Source organism: Perca flavescens, chromosome 20 (genome assembly GCF_004354835.1).
Source record: "Perca flavescens isolate YP-PL-M2 chromosome 20, PFLA_1.0, whole genome shotgun sequence".
Lineage (NCBI taxonomy): Eukaryota > Metazoa > Chordata > Actinopteri > Perciformes > Percidae > Perca > Perca flavescens.
Window position 1 is genome coordinate 32,312,576 of NC_041350.1, and position 27,736 is coordinate 32,340,311.

At 39.3% G+C, this 27,736-nt stretch overlaps 1 protein-coding gene across 1 annotated transcript in view; it reads right to left on the bottom strand.

The window, feature by feature from the left end:
• Positions 1 to 27,736, bottom strand: part of nrxn3a (neurexin 3a) — a 232,902-nt gene that overhangs the window by 15,139 nt on the left and 190,027 nt on the right. Inside the window, exons 20-24 of the mRNA XM_028565234.1 lie at positions 26,176 to 26,357; positions 23,728 to 23,899; positions 20,791 to 20,880; positions 14,803 to 15,110; positions 1,772 to 1,862 (exon numbers count right to left, since the gene is read on the bottom strand). Coding sequence (XP_028421035.1) covers positions 1,772 to 1,862; positions 14,803 to 15,110; positions 20,791 to 20,880; positions 23,728 to 23,899; positions 26,176 to 26,357 — 843 coding nt within the window. The remainder of the gene's footprint in view (positions 1 to 1,771; positions 1,863 to 14,802; positions 15,111 to 20,790; positions 20,881 to 23,727; positions 23,900 to 26,175; positions 26,358 to 27,736) is intronic.

Genomic DNA, 27,736 nt, shown 5'->3' on the forward strand with positions numbered 1-27,736 from the left:
ACAACAGCATGTTTTTTTGTTGGTTGGCGAATAGACGAGAATGATGTCTCAATAACAAAACTTAGAAAAGACAAAACAAAACAGACTCCGTAAAATAATACAACAAAGGAAATTTTAAATAAAAAGCATGCCGCTGTCAAAGTGATGTTAGGGTTAGAATGGTGTGAATTTCTGTGTAAACACATGATTGGATGACTGGGGCCCTGTCTTTGTCTTTCTTCATAAATCCCCATAAATCTCAGGCTACACACATCTGTTAACCCATTTAGACCTCAACCTTTCACATACTCTGAAAAAATTTGGGAATGACCTTTAAAAGGGAGAATCTACTGGTCTGAATTTCTGGATGTTACCAGTAGGCATTAGACTATACATATTTCACAATCTGATGTTTATGCTTGACATAAAGCAAAATATTTCTTGTCTTATGAAATGTCATGGAGTACAACTTAGCAGTATAGTTCAGCATAGTTTTAGATGCAATTGTTCTTCAGCTAAAAGTCCAGTCGTAGGGCCTTAATAGAAAAATATAATGGTTTCCTGACTATGCATTATAAGCAAACTTGTCAATTAGTTATATTATATCATCTGTAAGTGACAGGAGTGGAGTGTATGAAATTTACTGTAGCAGGAAGGTTTGTACAGGACAGCTTGTCTTTCTAGCCAACATGAACAAAATACTGAAGCTGACATGTCATTTACACCAACAGCAGCACTTAAAAGGTGTTCTGTTTGCTGTCTGGGTACATATCATCAATTAAATTATGTCTGAGAGTATTCGAATAAGCACTGTATTTAAAAGGTAATGTATTGTTTAATGGTACAGCTATAAACAAAAAAACATGAACATGTTCAGCCTAAAAAATCCTTTAAAAAAAGAGATCTGTCATGCCCTTCAGAAAGGTGTGTGACAGTTTGATTATTTAGTAAAGAAGTGACAACACGTCTGTTTGCTGTATCCTACAAAATGAATGTTGCTGAAATATGGAAATTCCCAAATTCTTTCAAACTGATTCTCTAAGTTATCACAAGGCTTGAACATTTTAGAATTTTTTATATTTAGATACAAAAAAGACAGAATAACATGTACATCTAAAAGTAAAAGTATGACCCAAAAAAAGAAAAGAAAAACTTGTACACAGAAATTCAATGATATCTGTTCTCTATTACATGTAAGCGAATATGGAAAAAACAAATTAAAACAAAACAACACTGTTATCTAGACAACACTGAGTTTTAGCTGAAAAGAAATTTAAAAACAAAGACTGTCAAAATGTATTGTTACAAAATGGAAATTGGCAGAGCAGTGAATGGCAGGAGCAGTGGACTCAAACACGATGGATACGTTTTGCAGCATCAGTGCAGAGAACATCGTTCACCATCATACAAATTTTGCACATTTGTGATGACATGTACTAACCCTTATTATTCCTCTCAGAAAACAGAATTTGTATGAATATTGGTGACCATGTTAACTACTTTGGTAGACCCCATGTGCAAGTGTAGCTCATTATAGTGATGGTTTATGGGTAACTGAATGGAACTGTCTGTTCTGGTTTCTTTTTTCAATTCGAATTCTCAATTTGCATGAACAAATCCAACTTTTCTTGTAACTGGGCAATGTGCAAGTATGCTATGCTTACTTTTACTACATTGGCTGTTTTATGAAGTTACACTTTGTTTAACCATGGGGGTGTGATGCTTTGAGGATACCTTCATCCTCTGGTGCAGATGAGTGAAAGCACAAAAAAGCAAGCAAATGCAAACTAACCTAGCCCACCTGCATGGATAGTTTCACACTCCTCCAGGTCTTCGTCATCACTCGAACACTCTGCAGATGACACAATTTCATCTGCCGTATGCTTCATGGGCAGAACGTTGGTCATCAGAGGTCACAGCCACAGCAAAGATACCCAAAATACAAAGAGCCAACCGCAACAAACAAAGAAGACACACAAAGACAAGTAAAAATATACTAAATGAGTTAGAAGGTGAGCATGAAAGTTGTTTTTTTTGACCTTGGAAACAGCAGTTTGACAAAAAGATCCTAACTCAAGGTTAACTTTTTTCAGAGCTTTCAACTGCATCTCACAGTCTCCCTCATTTTATGTGAGTTGGCTCAGTTGTCATATAGATGGCTCAGTTGCTGTCATGTGACCTAAGTATCGATTAAATGACAACAGGTGGTCACATACGGGTGGAGATGGTAATCCCTGTCTCTGTTTAGAGATGGTCTCTGGTGTCTGATGTGAATGTCCTACTTGATCTTTCTCCTGTTGTCCACTGACATCTGGTCAATGATCTTTGACCTCTTCCCAGTGGATGCTCTAACTTTATGTGGTTGGTATCAAGACATCACTGCCTGATGGCTTAATGATTGCTTTGCCCATGTAGTTCAGTGTAGTGCAAAGTAATTGTCTCATATCAGTCTTGAAATGGTGTATGCTGGGTTTTCTTGGGGAACATTTGAATTTATGGATATAAAACTTGCTAAGTAAAATATTAATATAAAGAATAAAAACATCACTTTAGTCCATATAATTTAATGTATATTTTCTGTAAATTAATCCTAGTTCCGCGCATTGTATATACTTTCTTTAAAAAGCCTATACAATGCTATATTCCTGTGCAGGTATTGTAAAACCATTTTTTTAATTTAGCAATTGTGATAATATTTTATGTGTGATCTTTTATGTTGTTAGTGGTGGTTAGAGTTCACACTGAGCTACTGGTTTGTTTGAGTGGGTTTCCTTCACACTGTGGTCTTTAGCCTATGCTCCTATCAAACCCACACAAGTGTCTGAGAAAGATCATGGTTGAAAGCTCGAGGAAAAGCTAGTAATTAGACCTTGAGTTACGATTTCTTTGTCAACAAACCTGATAAGTAAAACGTAATGCATGACAAACAAACTTTGAACAATAGCAATTCTACCAAAGCATGCATTTTCTAAAGCCTCCAATTTGTTTGCCACTGGAAAGCTTTTAAAGGGAAACAGCAGCTGTTCAGTTTGTATTAGCAATTAACAATTCCAGTACAGCTGTGAGAGCAATCAGTAAAAGTACTGTAATTAGACTGATATCTGGAAGTATGTGAGCCCTGTCCCTGTCACTCCTGAACCAATCTCACTGTCATTCAAGAGACTGTAAAATCTAAATAATATGAACAGACATATAATAAAATAACCAAATTGGAAGATTTTGGGAATATGATTACCCTGCCATTGTATAGCCTGGGCACCAGACATCTTCATCTTTACTTAATGTGGTACACTTATAAGGGAGACACCATTATTGGGAATTAAAGGGCAGGTTCCCTTTTCAAGTGTGTCTTTTAAACAATAGTCAATGCCCATATGTACATTGAAACAGATTTTGCTTGCTGTTCTAATTCCTACTGTTCACACTGGCCATTAAAAGATTTCCTCTTAAAGGGTAACTACCAATTTTTTCAACCTGGGCTATTTTCCTATGATTTTGTGTCTAAGTGACCGATGGGAACAACAATCTTTGACATTGGTCCAGTATTAAACAAGAACGCTGCAGTCAGCAGCAGCGAAACAAGCTACAATATAATTTAATAGGGCAACATTATGGAAAGGATCCATTCAGAGATAGACCTTTAAAACCTCTTTGAGACATTTTTTGTTTAACCAGAAACAGCTCTGAAGTCGCTAGCGCTAAACCCGCCAGACTCCATTTAAAAAAGCAATACTTTTAGCGTGTATAGAGCCAACGTATTTTCACATGTAAATCAGTAAACTATGTGTTTATTTCAACCAAAACTAGAGTTGTGATGGTTGGAAAAGTGGAAAGATGACCCAAAACAGCTTTTTATAGTTTTCAGTCAGAGCCTGTCAGTGGCAAAACGAGCACTTTTGCAAAGGTAAATACAAGCTATACAATTGCCCCATAACTTGGTGGAATCACAGAAGAAGTATGGAGAATTGGAGTAATTCGCTTCTGTAACCGATGACTAAGAAAGACAAACTTTTGTACTCGTTGCCAAGGGCTGGCAAGCCACAAGACTCTCTTGACACTCACACTGGTGAGTGGCCGTGTGCCATCTTAGTTTGAAATAGCTGGCATCCAGGCAGTCTGGTGGTGGGTCTGTGGCGCAGGGTGGGTGTGATTAAAGGCGGCGATCACTATAAGCTGAAATAAATGATCGGAGTAAGGTAATCAGGGTAAATGCCAATCCCTGAGAAGTTAAAAAATGCCAATATCGGCTCTGATCCGATACTTGCAATTGGGATCGGGACATCCGTATATGGGATACATTCTGTATGTTGCCAGTAGTATCAAAGAATCCACTAGAGAAAAGCGAGGTGTGTTCAAAGAAAGGTTGAAGGGAAGAACAAACTCCCTGGAAACTGGGCTGATTTTTTATGTGATCCAACCAACAAAAAGGTTTGCATTCTTGTCTAACAAAATGAGCTCTGTGAATTGCCAAGGAATCATCACAAAATCATCATCACATCTGATGTCACTGCTTTTATTTGAGGAACAAATCGATACACATCACCATGGTATCACAAGGAAGCAGATAAAAGGCGGCTCATTCACATGCAGAATGCCCTTTTAAATGGCTGTACATTATCTCCAACTTTCTGGGTTGCTTTCAGTACAGGCAAGAACTAACCCTAACCCTTATCACCAAATCAATGCCATCTACAAAGCCCTGGGTAGAGATCACTAGCTTCCACAATTCCACAGGTAACCTCTAAACCTCACAAAAAAGGAACTATGAACTTGGAAATCTACTCTGAACTATTCAATGAATACATTAATATGGTTTTAACAACGTGAAGGGAAACATTTTTCCGTCAGGAACTTAGTTTGTGTTGTTATCGATGAGCACATGGTTGTTAATGTAAACAACAACAACAAACATCTTTAAACTTTTTATGTAGTGTGTGAGCCACTAGCTCTAGTTATTTGTCACCATCTGCTGACACTAATGAGCCTAAATCATCAAATTTTAAAAACACAGAGCACAAAGGAATGTCATATGCTGAAGCTGTTTAAAGAATGGAGAGAAACGTATTGCCATGGTTATAACTTGTTCTGTTTAAATACAGGAACAGTCTGGGAAGATTAATATTGTGCTGGACCCTTCCAGATGATTTTTGAATGAGGAAGACGTAACTGGAGAAGAGATGGACACTACGCTGAGAAAGGGATTTGCACCAACTCGGACAACGTGGTCTGGGTTATAGAGTGGGCAACGCCGATGATGGAATTACTTTAGGTGGGCACTGTGTGTAGTTTGAACTGTGAAACTGTTACAATCATAGGGCCCAATTTTAACGATTTGAAACGCAAGTATCAAACGCCAAACGCAAGTAGCTTTGTGGGCGGATCTCGGACGCTGTTGCTATGATACCGGCAGGATAAATGACTCGCAAATCTAAAATGGGTTGGTCTGAAGTAGCTACATTACTCATAGGTGTGGTTTGGGCGTAATGTGCAATAAACCAATCAGAGCATTATCTCACATTCCCTTTAAAAGCAGGCGTGCTTGTTCCATGGCGGATTGCTATTATAATGGTGATTTGCTATGCGCACGCTCTTAATACATCCATGGGCGCACACCAGGAGCGGTTCACAGCCGAGGAGACCGGCGTTTGCTATTGATTTTTCTTTTTGACAAAATGTAAATAAAGAAATGTCACAAAAACATACTTTCCGATGTTTTGGGCTCACTCTCACTGAATCATAAGGTTATGAATGCATGGTGATATTTTTGCAATGTAGTCTAATATTAGATTAGATTAGGATTACCTCACTGTAGACTATACAGCTCTTCTGTCTCTCCTCTCCCGTGCTGCTGCTGGGGCATTTAGGTTAAGTGGCATCAGCACATGCAGTTCAACATCACATCTCCTTAAGTCCTCTAATATTTCCTTGTTTATGTCATCAACACATGACATAAATAAGGAAATAGTGCAAAATAGGACTAGGGAACGTTTGCGCCCGAACACGCCTCCTCTTTTCGCTGAACCGCCCCCTGGAGCGCAAGTTCATTCCCTAATTTACCGACGTGAGTCTGTGGAGGGAAAAGTCCGCTGTGCGTCAGGTGCAAAATTTAATGATACATGCATCGGTGTACAAAGTCAATTGCACTGGGTGCAAGATAGGGCCCATAGACTGTAAGAGGTTACAATCCAATAGGTGGCAGTAATGTAACTCAATGAAGAGATTTCCAAGCAACCCTTTCAAGGCTGTGGGAATGAAAACTGCAGGTAGAACAACTTGAAAGGTCGTAGGTGTGTGTAGGCCTTTTTGGACTTTTCTGCAAAGGACTCAATGTTGAATGACCAATTTGGGGCACTCATGCCAGAGTTTCCTCAGTGCAGGTGAGGAGTGTTTGAGGCAACCTATCGGTGGTCTATGAGCACTGTCCTCTAGCCATGCAATCACTGTAGTGAGACATACATACTCACTTTGCTGTTCTTGCAGTTTTCCCAAGTCAATTGACAGTGTGTGGCTGGTTTAATACTGACCTATCTGATTTGTTAAAGGAAAGAAACAAAGCCTGGTCCCTTGCTAGAGGCTGTTGAAGTAATTCCAATTGGACTGTTTTAGACAACTCAGAAACAGATGTACATCTATGGTAAGGAAAGCCAAATCTGAGTACTTTCTGGACTCAAACCCTGCAAATTTTTGGAAGGCTGTAAATTCTAATTGTAAAATGTAAAATCAAAGCCACTCAACCTTCTATCTATCACCACTTTTCTTGGCTCTGAGATTGAGTCTGTTTCTCAATACAAATATCTAGGTATTATAATTGATGATTCTGTCTCTTTTAAGCCTCACATTCAGCAATTGGTTAAACATTGCTTTATTTTAGGAAAAAGTATTGTTTTCCTTTGAGGCCAAAAGGAGACTTGTTGCTGCCACCTTCATGTCTGTGCTGGACTATGGTGACGTTATATACCTGCATGCATCCATACAAAGTCTACATGCGTTGGATACTGTTACCATGAAGCATTGAGGTTTGTTTTAAAACTTTTTAAAACCCTTAATCACCATTGCCCCTCCTTGTGTGCTTCCATCTTACCTACAACTCTATATCCATAAGAAAAAACAGGAAGTTATTGTCTTCGTTCCCAGGTCTTATTCCTGTTATCTGTCCCTAAAGGCCGCACTGAATTGGGTAAAGGAGCCTTCAAATATGTTGCTCCCTCTGCTTGGAAAAATTAGCAAAATTGCCTGAACCTTCGTGAGTTGGTATCATTAGATGTAATTTTTTAACTGACATGGAGGCAGGCACATCTGGCTGTAAATGATTTTTACTGATTGATCTGTTTGATCTCTGATGTAGATAACTTCTGACGAACATTGATGAATATTTCCATATTTTATGATCCAGTAATTTATTATGTATTTCCATAGTGAATTAATATATGTTTTATGTCTGCAACTCTGTTAAATGTGCTGCTACCTGTCTTGGCCAGGACACTCTTGTAAAAGAGATTCTTAATCTCAATGAGTCTTTTCCTGGTTAAATAAAGGTTTAATAAATAAATAAATAAATAAATAAATAAATAAATAAACTCGACTTCAGTCCAAAATGGCGGCGACTCGGTTCCGCGACCTCGCACAGATGTTGTATTGGCTACCCAATGGAGTTTCGCCTTTTATTATTATAACCTCTTTGACTCTGCCTTGAGATTCATAACCGGTCATGTCTATGGTACTCATCATTGTATTTTATAAGAAAGTGTTGGGTGGTCTTCTCTCCGAGAGAGATGTGATACTCACTAGTATCTATAAGGCTCTTATTGGAAAACTACCACACCTCCTTACAGAGCTTCTCTGTTACTCAGAGGGACATTATCAGACTCGCTCTGCTGAATGGCTTTTGCTTCATGTTCCACAAGCTCGGTCTGAACTTGCTTTTCACTTAAGTTCCCCTGACCCCTGGAACAAATTACAGCACTTTATTAAAAGCAACTTACTTGCACCTTTTGGACACTTTATAAATCTGGTTTTAAAATTACAATCTTCTACTTGTAATTGCTTTACATACTGTACTTGTACTTTCTTTTGTATCCGTAGTATCCTAATTTACTTATCAAATTTAATTTTTCTAATTTTTATTCAAAAAAAACTAAAACTTTGTCGTAGGACAAAAACAAACACATTGTTGGAAAGGTCTCAACCCTGGAGAGTAACATCACTCAACTGAAATACTGACCTCTGAACCTTCAACCCAATCCATGTTTTAAGGCTTGTCATTTAGTAACAGGAGGTGCTACGGACATAGGACCAGCTGTTATGGAAAGCTGAGGAGTCACGTGACCTAATAGCTCTTGGAAAGAGGGCTCTGTTTTGCACTGATACATTTATCCTTTTAGAGATAAATAGCCAAAGACATTTGTGGTTAGCTTGGAGGAGAATTGTGGAAGGCAAAAATGTGTGTCCTGTGGAGATATTAACAACTAAATGCAGTGCAATCCCTTCAGAGTTGGACGGGCAAAGATGCGCAACATGCTGATATTGTGACGCCGGCAGACATGGGTAAACTATTTACAGCGCTGGAGAAGATTTTGGCCGATCTGGAGGGTCGAAAGGAAATCTGTCGCTCCATCCTTTCAATGGAGTCAAAATTCTCCACCCTAATCACCAGAATGGATGCAGTTGAGAATCACGTGGAAAGTCTTGTGACAGCGGAGAAGGAAAGACAGGATAATCCAGCAGCTAGCAAGAGAGAGGTGCATATGTTATGGGAAATGTCTTAAATTGTGTTGTTTTGTGGGCATTCCCAAGGGCAAAGAAGGAAGAGATGCAGTCAAGTTTTGGGGGAGCTGATTCGGGAATTGCTGGAGATTCAGGAAAAATGTTAGACTGAATGTGCACATAGAAACGCTAGCCAACAGCCCCAGGCAGGAGACAGACCCAAAACAATTCTAGCAAGATTTCTGAGCTCATCGGTGAGGGACCTGGCGTTGCGAGGAGCAAGGGCAAGCTGAATTGGAAGAAAAATAACATAATGCTTTTCCCGGATTACTCCAAAGCCACACAGATAAAGTGTGACAAATTCATGGAGTGTAAGAAGAAGCTTCACGAGCAAGAGGTGAGATTTAGAATTCTGCATCCTGCCAAACTGAAAATAGACACCAACGATGGAGTGAAGACATTTAAATGCAGTGATTCATTGGCAAGGGAGTTATAATGACGGCTCAACATGGGATTTGCTATTATGTGCTGCTTGCTGCCTCCGTTTAAATTTTTTGGCTTTATCCTGGGGAGGCACATATAATATAGGATATAATAATATAGAACCCTGGCTACAACATGTTTTTATTTTTTTAGTAGCAGTACACGGTAGAGGGAGCGTGTGGAGAAGAATGGATCATGGACCAAAAACATGAACTTTAAAGTGAGTTGGACCTGACAATGTTCAAGTTCAGGTGCACATGGACTGTTCTGTGAGTATTTGGGATTTAGTTCTGTTTAGTTATCACCACCATGCAGTCCCTCCAGGATTTTGCAGCCTTTTATTGAGATTGTTGTAGCTTTTGTAAAAAAATTGCGAAAGATGTTGCAATGTCTTTTGTATTTTTTCGTTGCAATGAAGTTGCGAGAGACAATGAAAATTGCAAAGAAAAGTTATGATTTTTTTGGTATACTTAATAAATAATAAAAAAAAAAGAAACTTGTTTCCGTGAGAATAAAACTACTCTGGGCTGAGTTTTCCTAGTAACCTTACCAAAAAGGCTCAGGATGCTGAAAATGTTGATCTTTACATTGTTAGTTAATTTCCTATCCTGGCCTGGGCTAGGACACATATTCATATGGTTTGATAAAGTACTTATTGGACTTTAAGTTATCATTGCACTTACAATAACGAGCGTAGCTGTCATCAATTTAGGTCATCGTGTATGTCTTATCTCCGTTTTTTTCTGCATCCACCGTGTGTGTTTGTGCGAGCGTCAGTCGCGGGGGAACTGAACAGCAGTGCCGACAAGATTGAAACAGCAGCAGCTTTCAGCGATTTTAGAGTGAGAAATCATTATAGCGTACATTAATGTTAAAATGTATACAGGTTGGCAGGTTGGTCTAAAATGTTCTGCACAGTCTTTCTCTGTACATTTTGTTGGTAAATGTGAGATGTTTGAGTCATACACATCTCGTCTTCATATCAGAAGACGAGACGTTACATCAACCCATTCTCACTCCCGCTTGGTCAGTGGCTCTCAGGTTCAAATACTGACGCAAAGTCTGGCACATGGGACTTCTATGCTTGGTTGAAGTCACGGGAAACTCAGATTATTGGTCAAATTTGCGGTCAAATTTGCGGTAATTTTGAAAATTGCGAGTTGCACTGAATTCATGGTGGTTGGTTGAATTTACGTGAATTGTTGCGATCGCGACATCGCGAAATCCTGGAGGGACTGACTATGTATTTGTTATGGGCCATCAGACAATGGCTGTGATATTTTAATATATAGTTATGTCGTCTTAACCTGACTTGCTTCACATTTGCTCGGCATATCCATCTGGGAACTTTCCGTTGGAAAACTTTTGGGAAGGGGAGAAAATACTGGTTAGCTGATTGGATAAACAATCTGTCTATCACCAACTATTGTTGGTGGTAGATGGGCCAACTCAACCAATCAGATCAAACTCTTGCCGAAACCAGTCAGGAGAAGAGCAAAAACATCTTTTCCTCAGAAAAAGCCTCCAGTGCCAAATTTTCTCTATCTCAAGATGCGAGACTGATCTGTGAGTAGAAAACTGGAGCTCGTGAGATCAGGACGGTCTCATGAGGCTAATGTCATCTAACTTAAGCTTTATACATTTCTCCACCAGGAATGTTAATGGGCTGCGCAACCCCATCAAGAGGAGGAAGGTTATGTCCAAATGAAACATGTCTTAAAAGAAACAAACATGATGTGTTAAAGTTGCACAAGATGCATACAGGCAGCATGGTGGCCCAATGGTTAGCACTGTGGCCTCACAGCAAGAAGGTTCTGTGTTTGAATCCAGGTCGTTCTTGGGCCTTTCTGTGTGGAGTTTGCATGTTCTCCCCATGTTTCCCCCACCATCAAAAACATGTAGTAGGTTCTCCAGGCAGTGCCCTTGAGCAAGGCACTGGCTCAGAACTGGAGTTGGTCCCCGGGTGCTGTCTGTATTAATTAAACAAATTAAGGATAATTCTGGAAGAGTTATTATCGTTCTGGCTGAAATACAAGAGCAAGAACTAATTCTGGCTAATACATAGGGGTGGCATGCGAGTCCTTAAAGGCTGTGGCATTATACGATGCAACATTTTGTAAGAGGAAAATTGATAAAGCACTGTTAGTGAGTGAAATCAAACATGCTGAAACAGAGATTAAGCAATGAATGCCGCATGATAATAGCTTCCACTATTTCTGCAGTTAGATCCAATTCTGGAGATGTATTTACAGAAACTGCAGATATTAATAACATTTTTAAAGAATGTTGACAGTGATCTCTATAGGTCCTTTACTCTACTGATGAAGAAATGTGTTCCTTCATGGATTAGGACTTCCCAAACGAAGAGCAAAGAGAACTCCTTGATGCAGATTTAACTATAGAGGAAATAAAGAGGTAATGGGGGACCTGCCTGCAGGTAAGGCCCCAGGGCCCGAAGGCTTCAAAGCAGAATTCTTTAAGAGTTTTGCTACTGAACTGGCACCACTTCTGTTAGAGGTATATAGAGAGGCACTGGAGAAGGGCACACAGCCATCAACATTTAGGCGGGTTTCGATAACTTTGGTTCCTAAAAAAGGTAAAGTCCCAGGAGACTGTAAGAATTAACGCTCAATTTCCTCAATGCAGTTAGATATTTTTTGGGCAAATACATTAAATAAGGTTATTAGTTCTTGTTATTTACGGGCATAGCTTGTCAGATAATATTAGGTTTCTCATTAATATTGCATGGTCTGTAGCTGATAGACAATCCCCAAAAGCTGCTATTTCTATCAATGCCAAAAAGGCATTGTTGCCTTTGTTTGAAAGAGGTTATATGTTCACAATTCTGGAAATGTATGGTTTTGGCAGGATTTTTATAAAGTGGATTAAGTTGCTGTATAAGCACCTAGAGGCTGTGGTGCAAACTGTTAATTTCAGAATATTTTGCTCTTGGAAGCGAATCAAGACAGGGCTCACCTTTTTCTCCTTTATTGTTTTGTTTAGCCATAGACTCTTTGGCAGCAGCAATAAGGGGGGAGACTAACTTTCCAGGTATTATGGTAGGTAGGGGGGATCCACAAACTTATGCTTTATGCGGATTATATATTACTTTTTGTGTCCTAACCTAGCAGATCAATACCCTGCCTACTCGGGACAATTGACTCTCAAAATTTTCAAATTATATGGTAAATTGGTCTAAGACAGAAGCGTCACCTTTATCAGGTCATTGTCCCGTAACAGCCTTCCAATCAGGTCCATTTCAGTTGCACAAGCAAGGTATTGTATATCTGGGTATCTTATTGCCTCCCCAGTTAAAAGACCTAGTTTAAGTAAATTTGGATCCATTATTGAATAAAATATCTTGTGGTGTTAAAAGATGGGCAACTCTCAATAGCTGGGAAGGTCATTGTTATAAAATGGCTTGTGTTCCCAAGCCATCACTTCCTCTGGAGGTTCCTTTGTCACATTTGAAATGGTTTGATGGGATAAGAAAGACATTTATATGGAGTGGTATATTAAAATGTAGCCGGGTGGAGCCAGATGAATGAACGCCCTGTTGCGACATTACACCAACCCAACCACACTGATCCTGGCTGAATCAAGGCTAGTTGCCCACCTACTTCTGAAAATCCACTCTGCCACAATGGAGAAGTAAGGGGGCTCTGCTCACCCAGTTGGTAAAAAACTGAACTGGTAGAGCCACGGCCTAACCTTGCAGGGGATAAAGTACAAGCATGCTGCACACCACATCCCTTTTCACTAGTATTGTGTCGTTCCAGCGAGCACAGACCCTGAAAAAGAAGCTTGCCATGTCCAAGAAATGGAATCGTATTAATGGATAGGGTGTAGACCATTACACTGCCGTAAATAAGTCTTCAACACTCACCCCACCAAACACAGCCGCCGACACTGCCACGCCACGTGTAGAGTGTGCACAGACCAAAGTGGGAGGTCGTCTTCCAGCCTGCATGTAGGCTGTGGAGATGCACTCACAAAGTGTAAGGCACTTTTTGGACAAGGTTATCGACCACACCATTCCCGAAGCACACGCACAGCCGTGTCTGATTCACGGCCCAATCAGTGTGTCTGATTGGGCCGTGCGTTAAGCATAACGTTCCAACGTACAAGCTGGGCAAAGCAGATGCAATGTTGCCGACATGAGCCCTGCATGGGGTGGACAATAAAAAGCATCTAACTCATTAACTCTCAACCTGAATTAACTCCTCAAGTTTTTGGAAACAAAGGACAGATTAGCCGCGCTGCGGTCACCATGGAGCAACAAGCAAACAGGGTGCACCGACATAGCTGTCAGTACACACACCCTATTAGCAGAATGACAATGCCTTCAGAGAGGAGAAGGCTCTACCTACAACACCATCCTAAAAGCAAAAGAACAGCCTTTCCACATAACATGCCAACGCAGGAGCTTGGTAAAGCAGATGCAATTTGTATTTGCAGAATAGCAGTCTGTCCATCCATTCCGTTAATAAACAGTTGCTCTGCCACTTGCCGTAAAACTGATGTTGGGTATGAGCAGGCAGCTGCAGAGCGGCAGCTAAACAGCTGTGATATCCTAGCTCTGCCCTTGAAATGCTGTTGTCTTCTTCATCTGCAAACAAAGCCGCTGACTCAATGGGGTGTCCTTGGCTGGAGCGGCGGTCTGGACGTCGGTCTCGGACTCCGGCTCGCTCACATCGCACACAACAGATAAAAAAGGCATATAGACACAACACCAGATCTTTACAAGGTCAGCGAGATGGTTTGTTCAGCAGTGCTATGGCAGAAGGGACAAAACTTCTGCCAAAGCGAGTCCTTCTACACCTCACAGTTCTGTATCTGCGGCCAGATGGCAGCAGTGTGAAGTGTGGATATAGAGGGTGATTGGTGTCATTGACAATGGTGAGGGCAAGGAAAGTATTACCCATAGAGTCCAGTAGAGGGCGGAGCCTGTGAGATAGAACTGAAGAAAGCGGTGTTTTGTCCAGTGTACTGACAATGGCTGACCATTTACAAAACTCAATAAGTTAGGACGCATTGGGATGCAATTGTATGCAACACTATCCAAAGGTCTATACTGACAGACACTCCTTGGGAAGGCTCCATGCAAGGTTGATCTAGACGCTGTTTGCATTGAGCATTGAACTAAGCAACAAATCAACTTCAAACAGGCCATTTTAAAATTCCCACTGCCATATTAGATTCTCTGTAGCACTAATAAGAATTATCTCAAACCATCCATGTGTCTTACAGGTTACTGAAAATTTACTGAATTGAGTAAACTTGTATGACATGTACTACATGGCTCAAAGTATGTACTGTACATTGCTGGGATAAAGCCTGACATCACACGCGTGATGTTCCTCTCCTATTGCTATCTTCGCTATTGGGCTTAGCGCCACCCAGGATGGTTGTGATTTGTTTAAAGAAATACAAACAAGCCAGAGTATTTCTTCCCCTATTCCAGAATAGATTGGAGCCAAACTATACTCCAGCGCTGACACAGAGCTGTGGAGATGGTCTGGCAATGTAAGACTATGTCTTTATCAACCTTTTGTGTTGCAATAATTATTGATGCAATTTTTTGGAGTATGTCTTATATTCCCTATATGTATAGTTATTATAGAAGTATATCCATACCTGTACAGTTGAGGAGGATCTGTGTTTCCGTGTGGTAGTGGTAGACATCATGGTTGTAGTCTCAATGAAGGCAGTGGACATTTCTGGAGACATGGCCGTGGTCCGGGCTGAGCCTGCCACACTGGGAACATCACCTACCAACCTCACACTTCCATTAATCTTGATGTTGGGGTTGCCCTCAGCAGCCATGTTCAACACTTTGAGGCCATTGTAATAAAGGCCAGACAGTTGACCCTGAAAGGGCCTGCCATAATCACTACCGCCAATTCCGACTGTTGCTTGAGTGTTGAAAATTGTTAGCTGCCGTCCTAGAGGAGACATCAAGATGTAAGATATTGTCAACAGAGAAAAGTACATTTCATTATACTTTTTTAGCTGCATTATTCATTTACATCAAGACTAAGGGCCTTATTTTTGTGGCAGCGGAACGACCAGCGCAAGCAGTATTTCAACAGTTGGGTATTTTCCTAATGAAATTTGTCTTGCCCATCTGTGTGCCCAGCAAACTGTGCGAGGGTGGGAGGAGAGGCGCAGACACATGGTTGGTACACAAGGTGGCAATCACGGAAATTAGGTCTTAAGTGATTTTCCCCATGGAGGTTTTTAATGCTTATATGAAGAGTTTTGGGCCTGGAACTAAGGCAAACAGCTACAAGATAAGATAATAATACATTTGATATGATGCAAAATACTGTACAATACTGTACAAGACATTGGTTCAGGTTCCAACAATCTTTGCTGTTACGCTTACGATTGTGGGTAGTGTAGTACTCTATGGTATTGCGAATAAAACATGTTTTTCTTAATACGAGGTAGATATCATACAGACTTTTGCTTCTACAGGAGCAGAAACCTTTGTTGGTCAGTCTACCCTGGATGGTTTAGACGGTCGGATGGTTAATAATCAAAATGAATGAGATTTTCACTTCCTGATCCTATTACACACAGTCGTCCACTGTGTGCCTTAATTAAATCACCAGCAAATGACACTAGGCTGCATCAAAATAATGACAGACACCCCTGCACAATAGATCATATATAAAGATGGACAACACATCTCCACTTCCTCCCCATGTACAAATGTAAAGCCACAATATCCAGAGACTGCCAGCTGTCCAACATGATGTTTGACCCCGTTTTAAAAACCAAACTGATCCGAAAAATCTACACTTGAACAAACATTAACATGATCAGAACTACCTAAAATGGCAGAAACCATCTTTAGGAAAAAAAATATTTTTGTTGTACTGTACTTACTAAGATGGAGGGGGTGGACTTATGACCTATACTGCAGCCAGCAAGGGGCCATCCAGATGTTTTGGCTTCACATAGGCTTTCACTACATCAACCCCTGGTCTACACACATGTAACTGGTCAGTTAGAACTCAGTATTCTGACGGTTAATGTTGAAATTATCAGATTATAGAGGCTCATCAATCCTGTGCAACTTTATTTTAAGCGAAAATAGAGGTTTGACCCCACATTATCTACATCTGATTCCATGCAATCACAACCATATGATTTCCTGGAAGGATCTCTCCATTTTTACTTACTTCACTGTGACAGCTTGGCTTAGCTCTTTCAGAGCTATAACATCAGTAATTTGTGACTGGCTGAGAGCATCTTAATTAATCACCACACTGAGCTTTTTTGCACATTGCGCTGCTGAACATACATGAACCAAAATAGCAGGTAAGCTTTAAAATGCCCACAATCTTTGCGCTGGTCGTTGCACTTGCACGATTAAAATAGACCCTCAGTCTACAGTCATGCCAGCAGCAACATGAAAATTCCATAAAAATGAGAGATTTCTCCTTACTATAACTCATTCACATGTAGTATATATTGAATTATTTTACTATTTATGTCTTATTTATTTACAGTTATTTAGTTTAGTAGTTAGAAATGGAAAAATATTTTGGTCTGACAACTTCAAAAGAAAGTTGGTATGACTTACATTATTGTGGTATCTTCAGGGACAAAGTAAGTATTTTGGAGTATATAAATCAAATACAGCATTGTTGTTGAGACTCAATCACATAATTAATTTAAGATTTAAGCGTATAATATGTAATTTTCTGCTGCTAAGGGTCTCTCAATCAAAACCATAGATTTAAACTAGGGCTGCATGATTTGGAGAAAAAGTCATATTGCGATTTACAATACTGCGATTGGGATTGGGATATAATGGTATCATGAATCTACTGTACTTGCTTGATTATTAAGGAAAATGCACCAAATACAAACATTTTGAAATGTGTATTTCTCAACTTGAACATACAAAGTGAAACGAGCATAAGAATAAATAAAAGAAATAATACATAATATATATACACAATATACACAATAAAATAACAAATAAAAATCTTTTCAAAATAGACATTTTTGCTTTGCTCAACCGTACAAATGAAATCAACAGAACAATTGATAGCAACAATACTTATTATTCTTATTAAAATAATACATTTTGTACGCCCTTATAAACAATGACATTTTAGATGGGTATAATATAATAACTAGTGATTAAGTTAGAAAATATACTTTGTTAAAGTCTACATGCTCTAAAACCCCTAAAACACTTCTGATACTCACGGGACCATACACGACACACGCGCTTCTGCCTAAACAGAGACTATGACAAAAGATATCTTTTTTGGATGTTGTTACAAGGGTAGCGCTTAATACATAACCTGACTCCGCCAGATGGATCGCTTCGCATTTGCTCGGCATATCCATCTGGGAACTTTCCGTTGGAGAACTTTTGGGAAGGGGCGGAAATACTGGTTAGCTGATTGTATGAACCATCTGTTTATCACCTATGTTGGTGATAGACGGGCCAAATCAACCAATCAGATCCACAAAGTGTATGAAAATACAACCACAAGCCCGCCCCTGCTGCTGCAGGCAAAGCATAGCTCGTTAGCTCAGCAAGCAAGCAACATGTCGGTAAAGGAGATTTACGGAGCCCCTAAGGGGACATGAAAAAAAAAAAAAAAAAGTTTAGTTTCATGTGCTCACGTGAAACTTTCATGTGCACACACGAAACCTAAAGTTTAGTTTCATGTGCGCACGCGAAACCTAAAGTTTAGTTTCATGTGCTCACGTGAAACTTTCATGTGCTCACGTGAAACTTTCATGTGCGCACGCAAAACCTTTTCATGTGCGCACATGAAAGTTTCACGTGAGCATGCAAAACTAGTGTGGGCCCATGAAAGCCGTAAAGCCTGAGACGATAGTGAATGACCACAGTAAAGTTCAATAGTTGCACTAGGCTATATTTTAATCTAGGTCTTCATTATAAGGACATTGTTGCTTTGCTTGCAAGTCGTCACCATTAGGCTATATTGTTTTGATACGACATTTAAAATGTATTTAATCTGTTCCGGCGCAAAAGGGACAGCGATTTGGATAAGGCAATTACTTTCATTTATGAACAGTTAACATCTGGCCAACTCACGGATATAGCTGAGGAGAATGGATTAAACAAAGGAAAGAGAATGTTTGATAAACACGAGAACTGAACGGGATAATTCTAAAACGCTTAACGTGAAAAAGGTTTAATGTACCTAAGCAATGATCAATGATCCCCAAATTTCTCTCTTATATTGCTCCTCATAACCACTGAAAACTGTCAAAAAATCTAACCCAAAGTCCTATAATTATGGACGTTATCTGATGTTAAGCGTTTCTGCTTCACATTTTCAGCAGGGCAGAGCGGCTGTGGGTTGACTCCCAACGGTTCTCATGGGCTGTATAAGTCCTATAACGTGAACAAGCTTAACGTGGTTTAATGTAACTAAACAACGATCAATGATCGCCAAATTTCTTTCTCCTATTGCTCCTCATAACCACTTAAAGCTGACCCAAAGTCATATTATTGTGGACGTTATCTGACGTTAAGTGTTTCTGCTTCACATTTTCAGCAGGGCAGTGGAGAGGCTGTGGGTTGACTCCCAACGGTTCTCATGAGCTGTATAAGTCCTATAACGTGAAAAAGCTTCACATGGTTAACATGGTTTACCTAAACAACGATCAATGATCAATCTCCTATTGCTCCTCAAAACCACTTCAAGCTGTTCAAAAATCTAACCCAAAGTCCAATTATTATGGACGTTATCTGACATTGAGCGTTGAGGCTATAGGAAAAAGCTTAATGTGGTTTAATGTACCGGTATAAACAACCAAATTTCTGGTTAGATTTTTTTACAGTTTTCAGTGGTTACGATAGGAACAATATGAGAGAGAAATTTGGTAATCATTGATCGTTGTTTAGGTAGAATTAAACCAAGTTAAGCTTTTATCGTTTTTGTCCCTGTTGAACTCAGAATGAGGAGATGGCTCCGTTGCCGAAACTACTTTAAGGCCTAATTATCTTTGGCACTTCGACTCTTTTGACAAATTGAAGCCTTTTTGGCATCTATATAAACTCATCTTTAGCCGCATGCATCCTTTCTAACTGTAGTTCTTTTCTGCAGTGCTGCTGACTGTGGCACGGCACTGTTCATAACAGCGCAATATGGATTTCAAAGCGGCGCACATGAAAACCAACCTAAGGTTTAGTTTCATGTGCTCACGCAAAACTTTCATGTGTGCACATGAAAAGGTTTTGCGTGCGCACATGAAAGTTTCACGTGAGCACATGAAACTAAACTTTAGGTTTCGCGTGCGCACATAAAAGTTTCACGTGAGCACATGGAAATAAACTTTTTTTTTTTTTTTTTTGCTCATGTCCCCTTAGGGGCTCCGTAGATATTTGCCGTTTGCGTAACGAGAATTTAGGAATAAAAGGCACCATTTCAGGTTCTCGGACCGCTGTCTGAAAATACTGGTTAGCTGATTGGATAAACCATCTGTCTATCACCACCTAACCCACCTCAAAACCAACGCTGATTGGCCCGGTCGTTTGGCTAACGGCTCCAAATTTTCTCTATCTCAAGATGCCAGACTGATCTGCGAGTGGAAAACTGGAGCTTGCGAGATCAGGACGGTCTCACGAGGCTACTTAATACATGGGGTATCGTAATTCAGAGGGCAGATTCAACAAAGATTCAACACATTAGTGTTAGTGAGAGTGAGAAAGGCAGGTGCTGAGTGAGTGACATCAATGTTTGAGTGGTGAAACAAGAGAGGGGAGCGATGGGTGAGCAGTGCCGGAGCGGGAGTAAAAAGAGATAGCAAAGTGAGTTAACAGTGAGCAATAAAACAAGCTTCTTAAGACACAGTGGCTTCATCTGTTGTTAATACTGTTGGTAAAGTGAAAGGTGTTACAATGTGGAGACTGCAGCACACTAGAGTGTCACACACACAGCACACCTCCGTGTGCGGTTATGTAATTGCACACATCGGGATTGTGACATTAATCATGCAGCCCTAGTTTAAGGGTTACCCAGCCTAACCCAGCATCTAAAACCACAATATCACATACGGTTTAGCCACCAAGTATTAGCATGTCAATGTAGCAATTGTAAAAGCTCAGCTAGCTCAATCGTGAGATATCATATCAATAAATTAAGTCTCTGCTGTACTACTGTGTTGCAAAGTGGCATATAATTCATGAAAAAAAAGATGCTGTGTGGCAGAAGAAAAAAATCTGTATTACTGTTGCTTAGCATAATTCTTTGACATTGTTTGATTTACAAATATGCTCTGATCCATGAATCGTCTGTTTTCTGTGTTTGAACAGAAGTTAGCAGGTAAAGGGGTCAGAGCATATATGGCGCCAACGAAAGGCGACCAAGTAACATGCTGTGTCATCGATAAATATCACAGATTTCTCTGGATTTTAACATTGTTAGAAACTTTTGAGATTGTACACAACTATAGCTAAGGTAAAGTCGTTTTAGACATTTTAATGCAGAAATATTACATATTATATCTTTAAATAGAGACAATGAGCATTCATTTAATCTTTTATGTGCAGATGAGTTTTTCACATATCAGGATAGTAAAAACATACTGTAAGCAGAGAAACATTTTTTAAATAATTACCTTTCTCTTGTAGCCACTCTTCTACTGGTCTGGCGTATTTGAAAGGAATTTTCTTATTGGCCATTTGATAGCGTTCAATGTCACTGTTCCCTTTAAAGTTTAAAAAGACATTTATAAAGACATTTATTGAGCATCAGCATCATGTCACCGGGAGAAAATATCAACATTTACTATAGGTTTAAATGATTTTAGCTGATTTAGAATACATTTATAAAAACAAAAAAAAATTTAATTACAGCATAACTAATGTTACTTTCTTAATGTCCCTATTTGTGAACAAACATAGATACAAAGATATAACACTGTTATTATTTAATACATGAAGCAAATCAAATGTAATATGTCACCATTCCACATATCACAACAAATAGTTTTGCATCATTCCATAACCCCACAAAATGACTTGTTTCACTATCAGAATATCATACATTCAGTCCAGTTGAGCCCGTACACAAACACGGACATAGGACCGAAGCGGGAAAAGTTCTTTAGTGTTGCTTTAACAGAGGACAACAACAACAACGGAATTAACAACTAGCGGACTATTAACAGAGGACTCCAGAGTTAACAACTAGCGGACTATTAACAGAGGACTCCAGAGTTAACAACTAGTGGACTATTAACTGAGGACTACAGAGTTAACAACTAGTGGATTATTAACAGAGGACAATAACAGAGTTAACAACTAGTGGATTATTAACAGAGGACAACAACAGAGTTAACAACTAGTGGACAATTAACAGAGGACTAGAGAGTTAACTCGCGGTTTACGGAGGACAATAGAGTTTACAATTAACTACTACAGAGTTAACAAGTATCAAGATAGCAAAGCTAAATGACAAAGCAAAAGGTTTGGGCGTCAGTAAATTGGTCTACACTTTCACAGAGCTATATTTATTTATGATTATATAATGTATATTCATATCAACGTTCTCTGTATCTTTGAAGCTTAGCCAGCCGCAGCTCAAAAATCTTTACTTCTGTCTTCCAGTAACATGACTGGAGGACGGAAGAACTACAAGGTACTTCAACGGTGGTAGCCGGTGGCGCAACGCCTCTTTTCTCTTCTTTTGCCTTGCAAACTAGCTATGTTATAGCTGTTGATAGCCCATTGGCGCTAATGACATTGCACTTTGCTATTCTTGTATGTATGATGTGTAGATATTTAGGATTGTGTATTGGGGGTGTGTGGGGAGGAGGGAGGGGTTGGTGGTCTTGTTGTTGTCTGTTGTTTATGGTCTGTCTGTCTTTTTGATGAGCTGTATGGTGCAAGACGAATTTCCGAAAGGATCAATAAATGTCTATCTATCTATGTTTCCATCAGTGAGAGGATGTTATGGACAAGATTTTTTACAGTGTACATTTCAAGTGTTGTTACTGACTAGTATTCAGCTGCCAGAGAGAGGCCGAGAGAGGCTGCAGATGCAGTAGGGAGGATATGGACGGCTGCAGTGAGCCATTTAGAACTTGAGAGAGACCACGGGGGAAACTGTGTTTGGAACTGGCATATTTTCCCATCTTACTCTGTGAAATTAAGATTCATTTAGACAAAAACAAAGTTGATGGTTTAGGGAAGAGTGGAAGGTGGTGGATTTGGTGAGCTTTATTTTGTTTCTGTATAGTTTGAATAAAGTGTGTTTTATGATGCGTTAACAGGTAGTTAATCTATTCTTTGTTCGGTGAAAGAGACCAACTTGAATTCAGAAGGTGTACGGTTGTATTTTTCAGTTTAGGTGTAAAAATATTTCCTTTGTTGATGTTTTCTAAAAACCAAACAGAACTAATCAAAGTTGCTGCTTGCGCACAATGCATCCTGGTACGTGTGAGCGCAGCTGCCACAACTCCGTGAGCTAGAGAACTCACTTTCTCAGTCAATATAGCACACACCTTTAATATACTACATATACCATCAGTACTGATTGGACATCCACATTAAAGGTGGCAAATGTTCCCTTTAAGGTTTGACTAAAAGTTTATTGCCAGACCACCAAATTTGAGGGAGAGCTGTGTCACAGACTGCATGTTGCAGTTTCTGTTGGAGATCAACAGATGTCAACAGAGCATTAGACCAGGGGGTCTTCAATGTTTTTTCAGCCAAGGACCCCTTAACTATATAAAATTAAGTTGCATATTAAACTGGGCCTACAATAAAGTGTGGGCGGCCTAAAGCATATATACCTACCTTTCAGGTGCATAGAATACTAAGCTATTAAAATAATAATTGTTGGCATAATTTTATAAATCATGTTTTAATGCTAAACATTGAATTGAAAGCACAGTGAATCCTTAGGACTAACTGTATCTGTAGATCTGTGGATGGCTATCTTAGTGACTGGGCCAGTAAGCCATCATTCATGTTGTTTTTTTTTCACAAATAGTCTGATTTATATTTGCTAATAATATGTTGGATTCATGTTAAGAAATTTAAATATTTCGAAAACAACTCAACAATAAATTAATTAACAATAAATTGGTGGCCCCCCTGCAGTAACTCTGAGGACCCCTTATTTAAGAGCTTTGCGTTAGACAGTTCATTTAAAGCAAATTTAGTGGGATTGGTTGGACATTGGCTGTATGGACATGGTTCTTTTACTGCACTGACAGATATACATCATGTGTTTACTCAAAGAATTTTAAAGCACTAGTTACACACACGGTGAAAACAAAAGCAGGACTGAATGAATAACTGAATGAATAATGAATAATGTTACTCTTCTTTTGGAAGCAGATGCTGCCCAGTGACCGTCTCAACTGTTTCATAATGACATGATCCTATTACCTTTTTTACCCATATTGTCATACTTTTAGTAGTAGGTTTTCATTGTTAACTGATACGGTCAGATTGGCAACAATTATGATTGCCAACATATTTATACAGTAAAAATGTAAAATAAAGATTAGTTTCAGATTAGATTGATTGATTAATAGATGTTGTACCTGTTGGAAAGTGTTCATTGATCGCCCAGTTATCCACCTGTAGTGTAGCATTGCCACCATTCCTTGTGAAGCGAACAACATGATACTTCCCATCATTCACTGGGGTACTGCTCTCCTGCACACTGATATCCACTGTGCCAATGTTAAATGTCACTCCAATTTTGCCTTGTTCCTGAAATGATAAAACACAATTATTAATTTATATCAATCAAACTTACATTTGAACTTCAGCCAAACACACTTGCTACAGTCCTTTGTATTCACTTGGTTTAAGTGGTTGAAGCATCTGCTGTGTGTTATGGTGTGTATTATTGAACTATGATCACTGTGTGGATATCTAAAGTTTTTACATCACAGATCATTATTGTGACTATAATTGCCACTGTTCATCACACCCCCAACCGGCACCGTCAGACACCGCCTACCAAGAGCCTGGGTCTGTCCCAGGTTTCTCCCTAAAAGGAAGTTTTCCTCACCACTCGAGGTTTCTGCCTAAAAGGGAGTTTTTCCTCGCCACTGTCGCACTAAATGCTTGCTCTTGGAGGAATTACTGGAATTGTTGGGTCTTTGTAAATTATAGAGTGTGATCTAGACCTACTCTATCTGTATAGTGTCTTGAGATAACTCTTGTTATGATTTGATACTATAAATAAAATTAAATTGAATTATCATGGTAGATGCCAGTAAAGGCATTCAAATATGAGGGTGGTACGGCTGCTTTGCTGCTGAGCTGGACTGTAATGTAACCGTAAGGTAAATAAAATACATTTATCACAATGTTGATTATTTAAAAAAGAAAAAAAAATCTGTTTTATGAAGAGCTGTTTGTGAGTCACCAAAACAAATATGTAGTAATACTGTAACTTTTCTTTTCACATTCTCTTTCTTATATTTAAAATAATGTGTAAAGATGTTTGTATGTAGCCTGACATGGTCATACTCAGATTCTAGTCCCGACCTCGAATTTTGTGGGCGGGGCTAAGTTCGGCTGGCATCCAGGCTAGTTTGTATGCACAGTTATGTACCAAGTAAGTAGCTTTAGAATGATTTCTGAATGTTTGATGCAATTCGATAAAAAATAGACAAGTATATCTCAGTGGCAAATTGAAATCCTTTGAGGATGTGGTACAGCAATTTGGAATCCCTAGGTCTTAAGTTTTCAGATATTTGTAACATCTGTTACTGGGGATTTGTGGATTTAGTTCTTCGGCCCCGACGGCACCAGAATGTATAGATAGGTGTTGTTGAAATATGGGAAAATAGTGATGGGAATTATATCGGTTTATACGGTATACTGGTATTTATTTCCTATATATGAATTTTTCATACAATAGTAATAGTATAGTAGTAATACCCCAGAGTAGCATTGCCGCGGAGAGCGCTACGGCTGAAGTTACGACAGACCCCTGTTAAATGCCTACCTTTCTCACTCATGGTACTAATTTTGAAATACAACAATTCTAAGGTATCTTAAGTTATAACTATTTTGTTTTGAAAAGGAAGCAATGTTAAAGTTGTTGATATGTGTACGTATTTGATTTAAGTTTATTTTACTGCTTTGCAGTTTGCACAATAAAAATAGTTTAGATTCTGTAATTGTTTCATGCATTCTCCTTCATATAGCGTTATTATTTAGTAATCAAAGCCTTTAGTAAACATGATGACATTGAAATGGTTTTTTTTATATTTGATGTACTCCTGACAGTAGAATGAGCCATTATAAACCAAATAAAGGCCCAGTTACACAAAAGAAAATAAATACCGTGATAAACCGTGACACCGCCAGAATCTTAAAAAGTACCATGATACAAATTCCCGGCACTATGGGAAAGATCACGAGTCTTCTGTTTATTAGTCTATGCTTATGCAAAACCTGGTGAATGGAGCCTTGTCAGCCCTCAAGAAGACATGGGAAAGGGATCTGAATATTACACTAGATGATGAGGAGTGGGAAATAGAGATGGCCCGATACCATTTTTTGCTTCCCGATACCGATTCCGATACCTGAACTTGCGTATCGGCCGATACCGAGTACTGATCCAATACCAGTGTGTCATATATTTTATTATGTTTTAACAGCTGTATACTACTATCCCTGTATGGATGTGATATTATTTCTATCTTTGTTGTCGGTCTGGCTCAGGTTAAACTCTTTGTGAAACATGAACAAACAAAACGGAAAAAGAACATAAATAAACTACTTTAACGTAGATTTTCTTTAGGACTTTATTATGCGGTATTGGATCGGTGCATAAACTCTAGTACTTCCCGATACCGATACCGGTGTTTTAGGCAGCATCGGAGCCGATACCGATACCGGTATCGGAACATCTCTAGTGGGAAATAAGGAAAAGCTGAGACATTACCAACATAAATGAGAAAAACTGTGTGTGTGTGTGTGTGTGTGTGTGTGTGTGTGTGTGTGTGTGTGTGTGTGTGTGAACTTACTATGTGCAGCATAAGATAGTCCCCCAGACCTGGTGCACTGTCAATCCTGACCAGGATGCCATCTTTCAGGGAGGTGCTGAAGCCGACAGTCAGCCTGTCCGTCCTGGTGCTCGGTCTCTCATTGGCTGGCCACTTGAATGTAATAAGGCCTCCTCCTTTGCCAAAGATGTACGTCGTCCCAGCTGAACAGAGCAGGAGAAGGACATATGAATTATAAGCTTAACTCTGAACTGATATCATATAGTGGTAAGGTGCTGTATAGGGCTGTACAATATTGTCTCAGCATTGACATTGCGATGTGTGCATGTGCAACGGTCATTTCCCAGGACGTGCAAAGTTACAACTTGTCAGTACAACTGGCAGTAAGCAATCGTGAGAGCAAATAAAAAATATAAATACATAATTCAAACCGACATGCGCATTGGCAACACACAGCTGAAGAAGCCGACAAATAGCCTATATGTAATTACCTGTGCTGAAAATCTATATCTTTCATAAAAATAACCAAAGGGGAATGTTAATGGGGTTGTCGTCTCTAAATGTTTTAACTTTTATGAGCGCACCTCTCTCTCTCCGCGCACTGAGCTCCACCTGATCTTCTAAGAACGGTGACGCCATTATCAATCAAGTATTGATTGGTCAGTAGGCGGTGCTTTAACACCGGTTCATCTCTAATCTCCAATATAACCTGCTCCTGAGCAGACCAAAAATTCAGTAGTCGGTGATAATGCCAGTAAAATAACACAATTCTCGATGCAGATTTCGATACCACGATAAAAAAATAAAAAATTTCTACGATTCCATGTACTTTAACTTGAAACATGAACTTCTTTATTAAAATATTTGAAAAATATCAAAATGTCATAACAAGACATACAAAACATGTGCAATAGAGCATAGAACAACATAATAAAGTGCAATTAATGGTCATAGTGCAACAACTAGTGTCCGCAGACACAATCCAGACTTACAGGCATCTTTTCAAAAGGTACTGTGCAAAAACAACAGTGCAAAACAAAACAGAGTTTCTAACAGTTGCATGACCATATTGGACAAATATTGGAGATGTATTTGAAAGATCGAGACAGCTTAGAGCCCAAAAGGACACAGAGTCGGCTAATTTCCTCCTGAACAGGCTAAGCATTAGCTTCAGGCTAATTTATCACAGCTACAAGGGACGGGCATTTTATGTCATTTCAAAATTTGTGTACTCACATTAAATTATATAGATAGAGTACCCGAGTTGGTTACTTGCAAAAACAATTGAGACACAGCCAGTAAAGTGATCCCGACTGGTCCTAGCTAACCATGGCTAACGCCCCCATGCTAACTGCTAGCTAACGTTACCGGAGGAGCAGGCAAGCGGCCATGGCTGTTTACAACGTGTAGCCTGTTCAGCGGCTGTAGCTGACAATGGTGAGTTATTTGAAGCCAAGAGAGGTAATGTGTAATCTGTAAATATAAAACACATTCCACAAATAGAACATATAAAATATTTAGCAAGTTATAAAAATGGATCTACATATTTGTAGACAGAAATAAGTTCCACAAATCCCCCCAA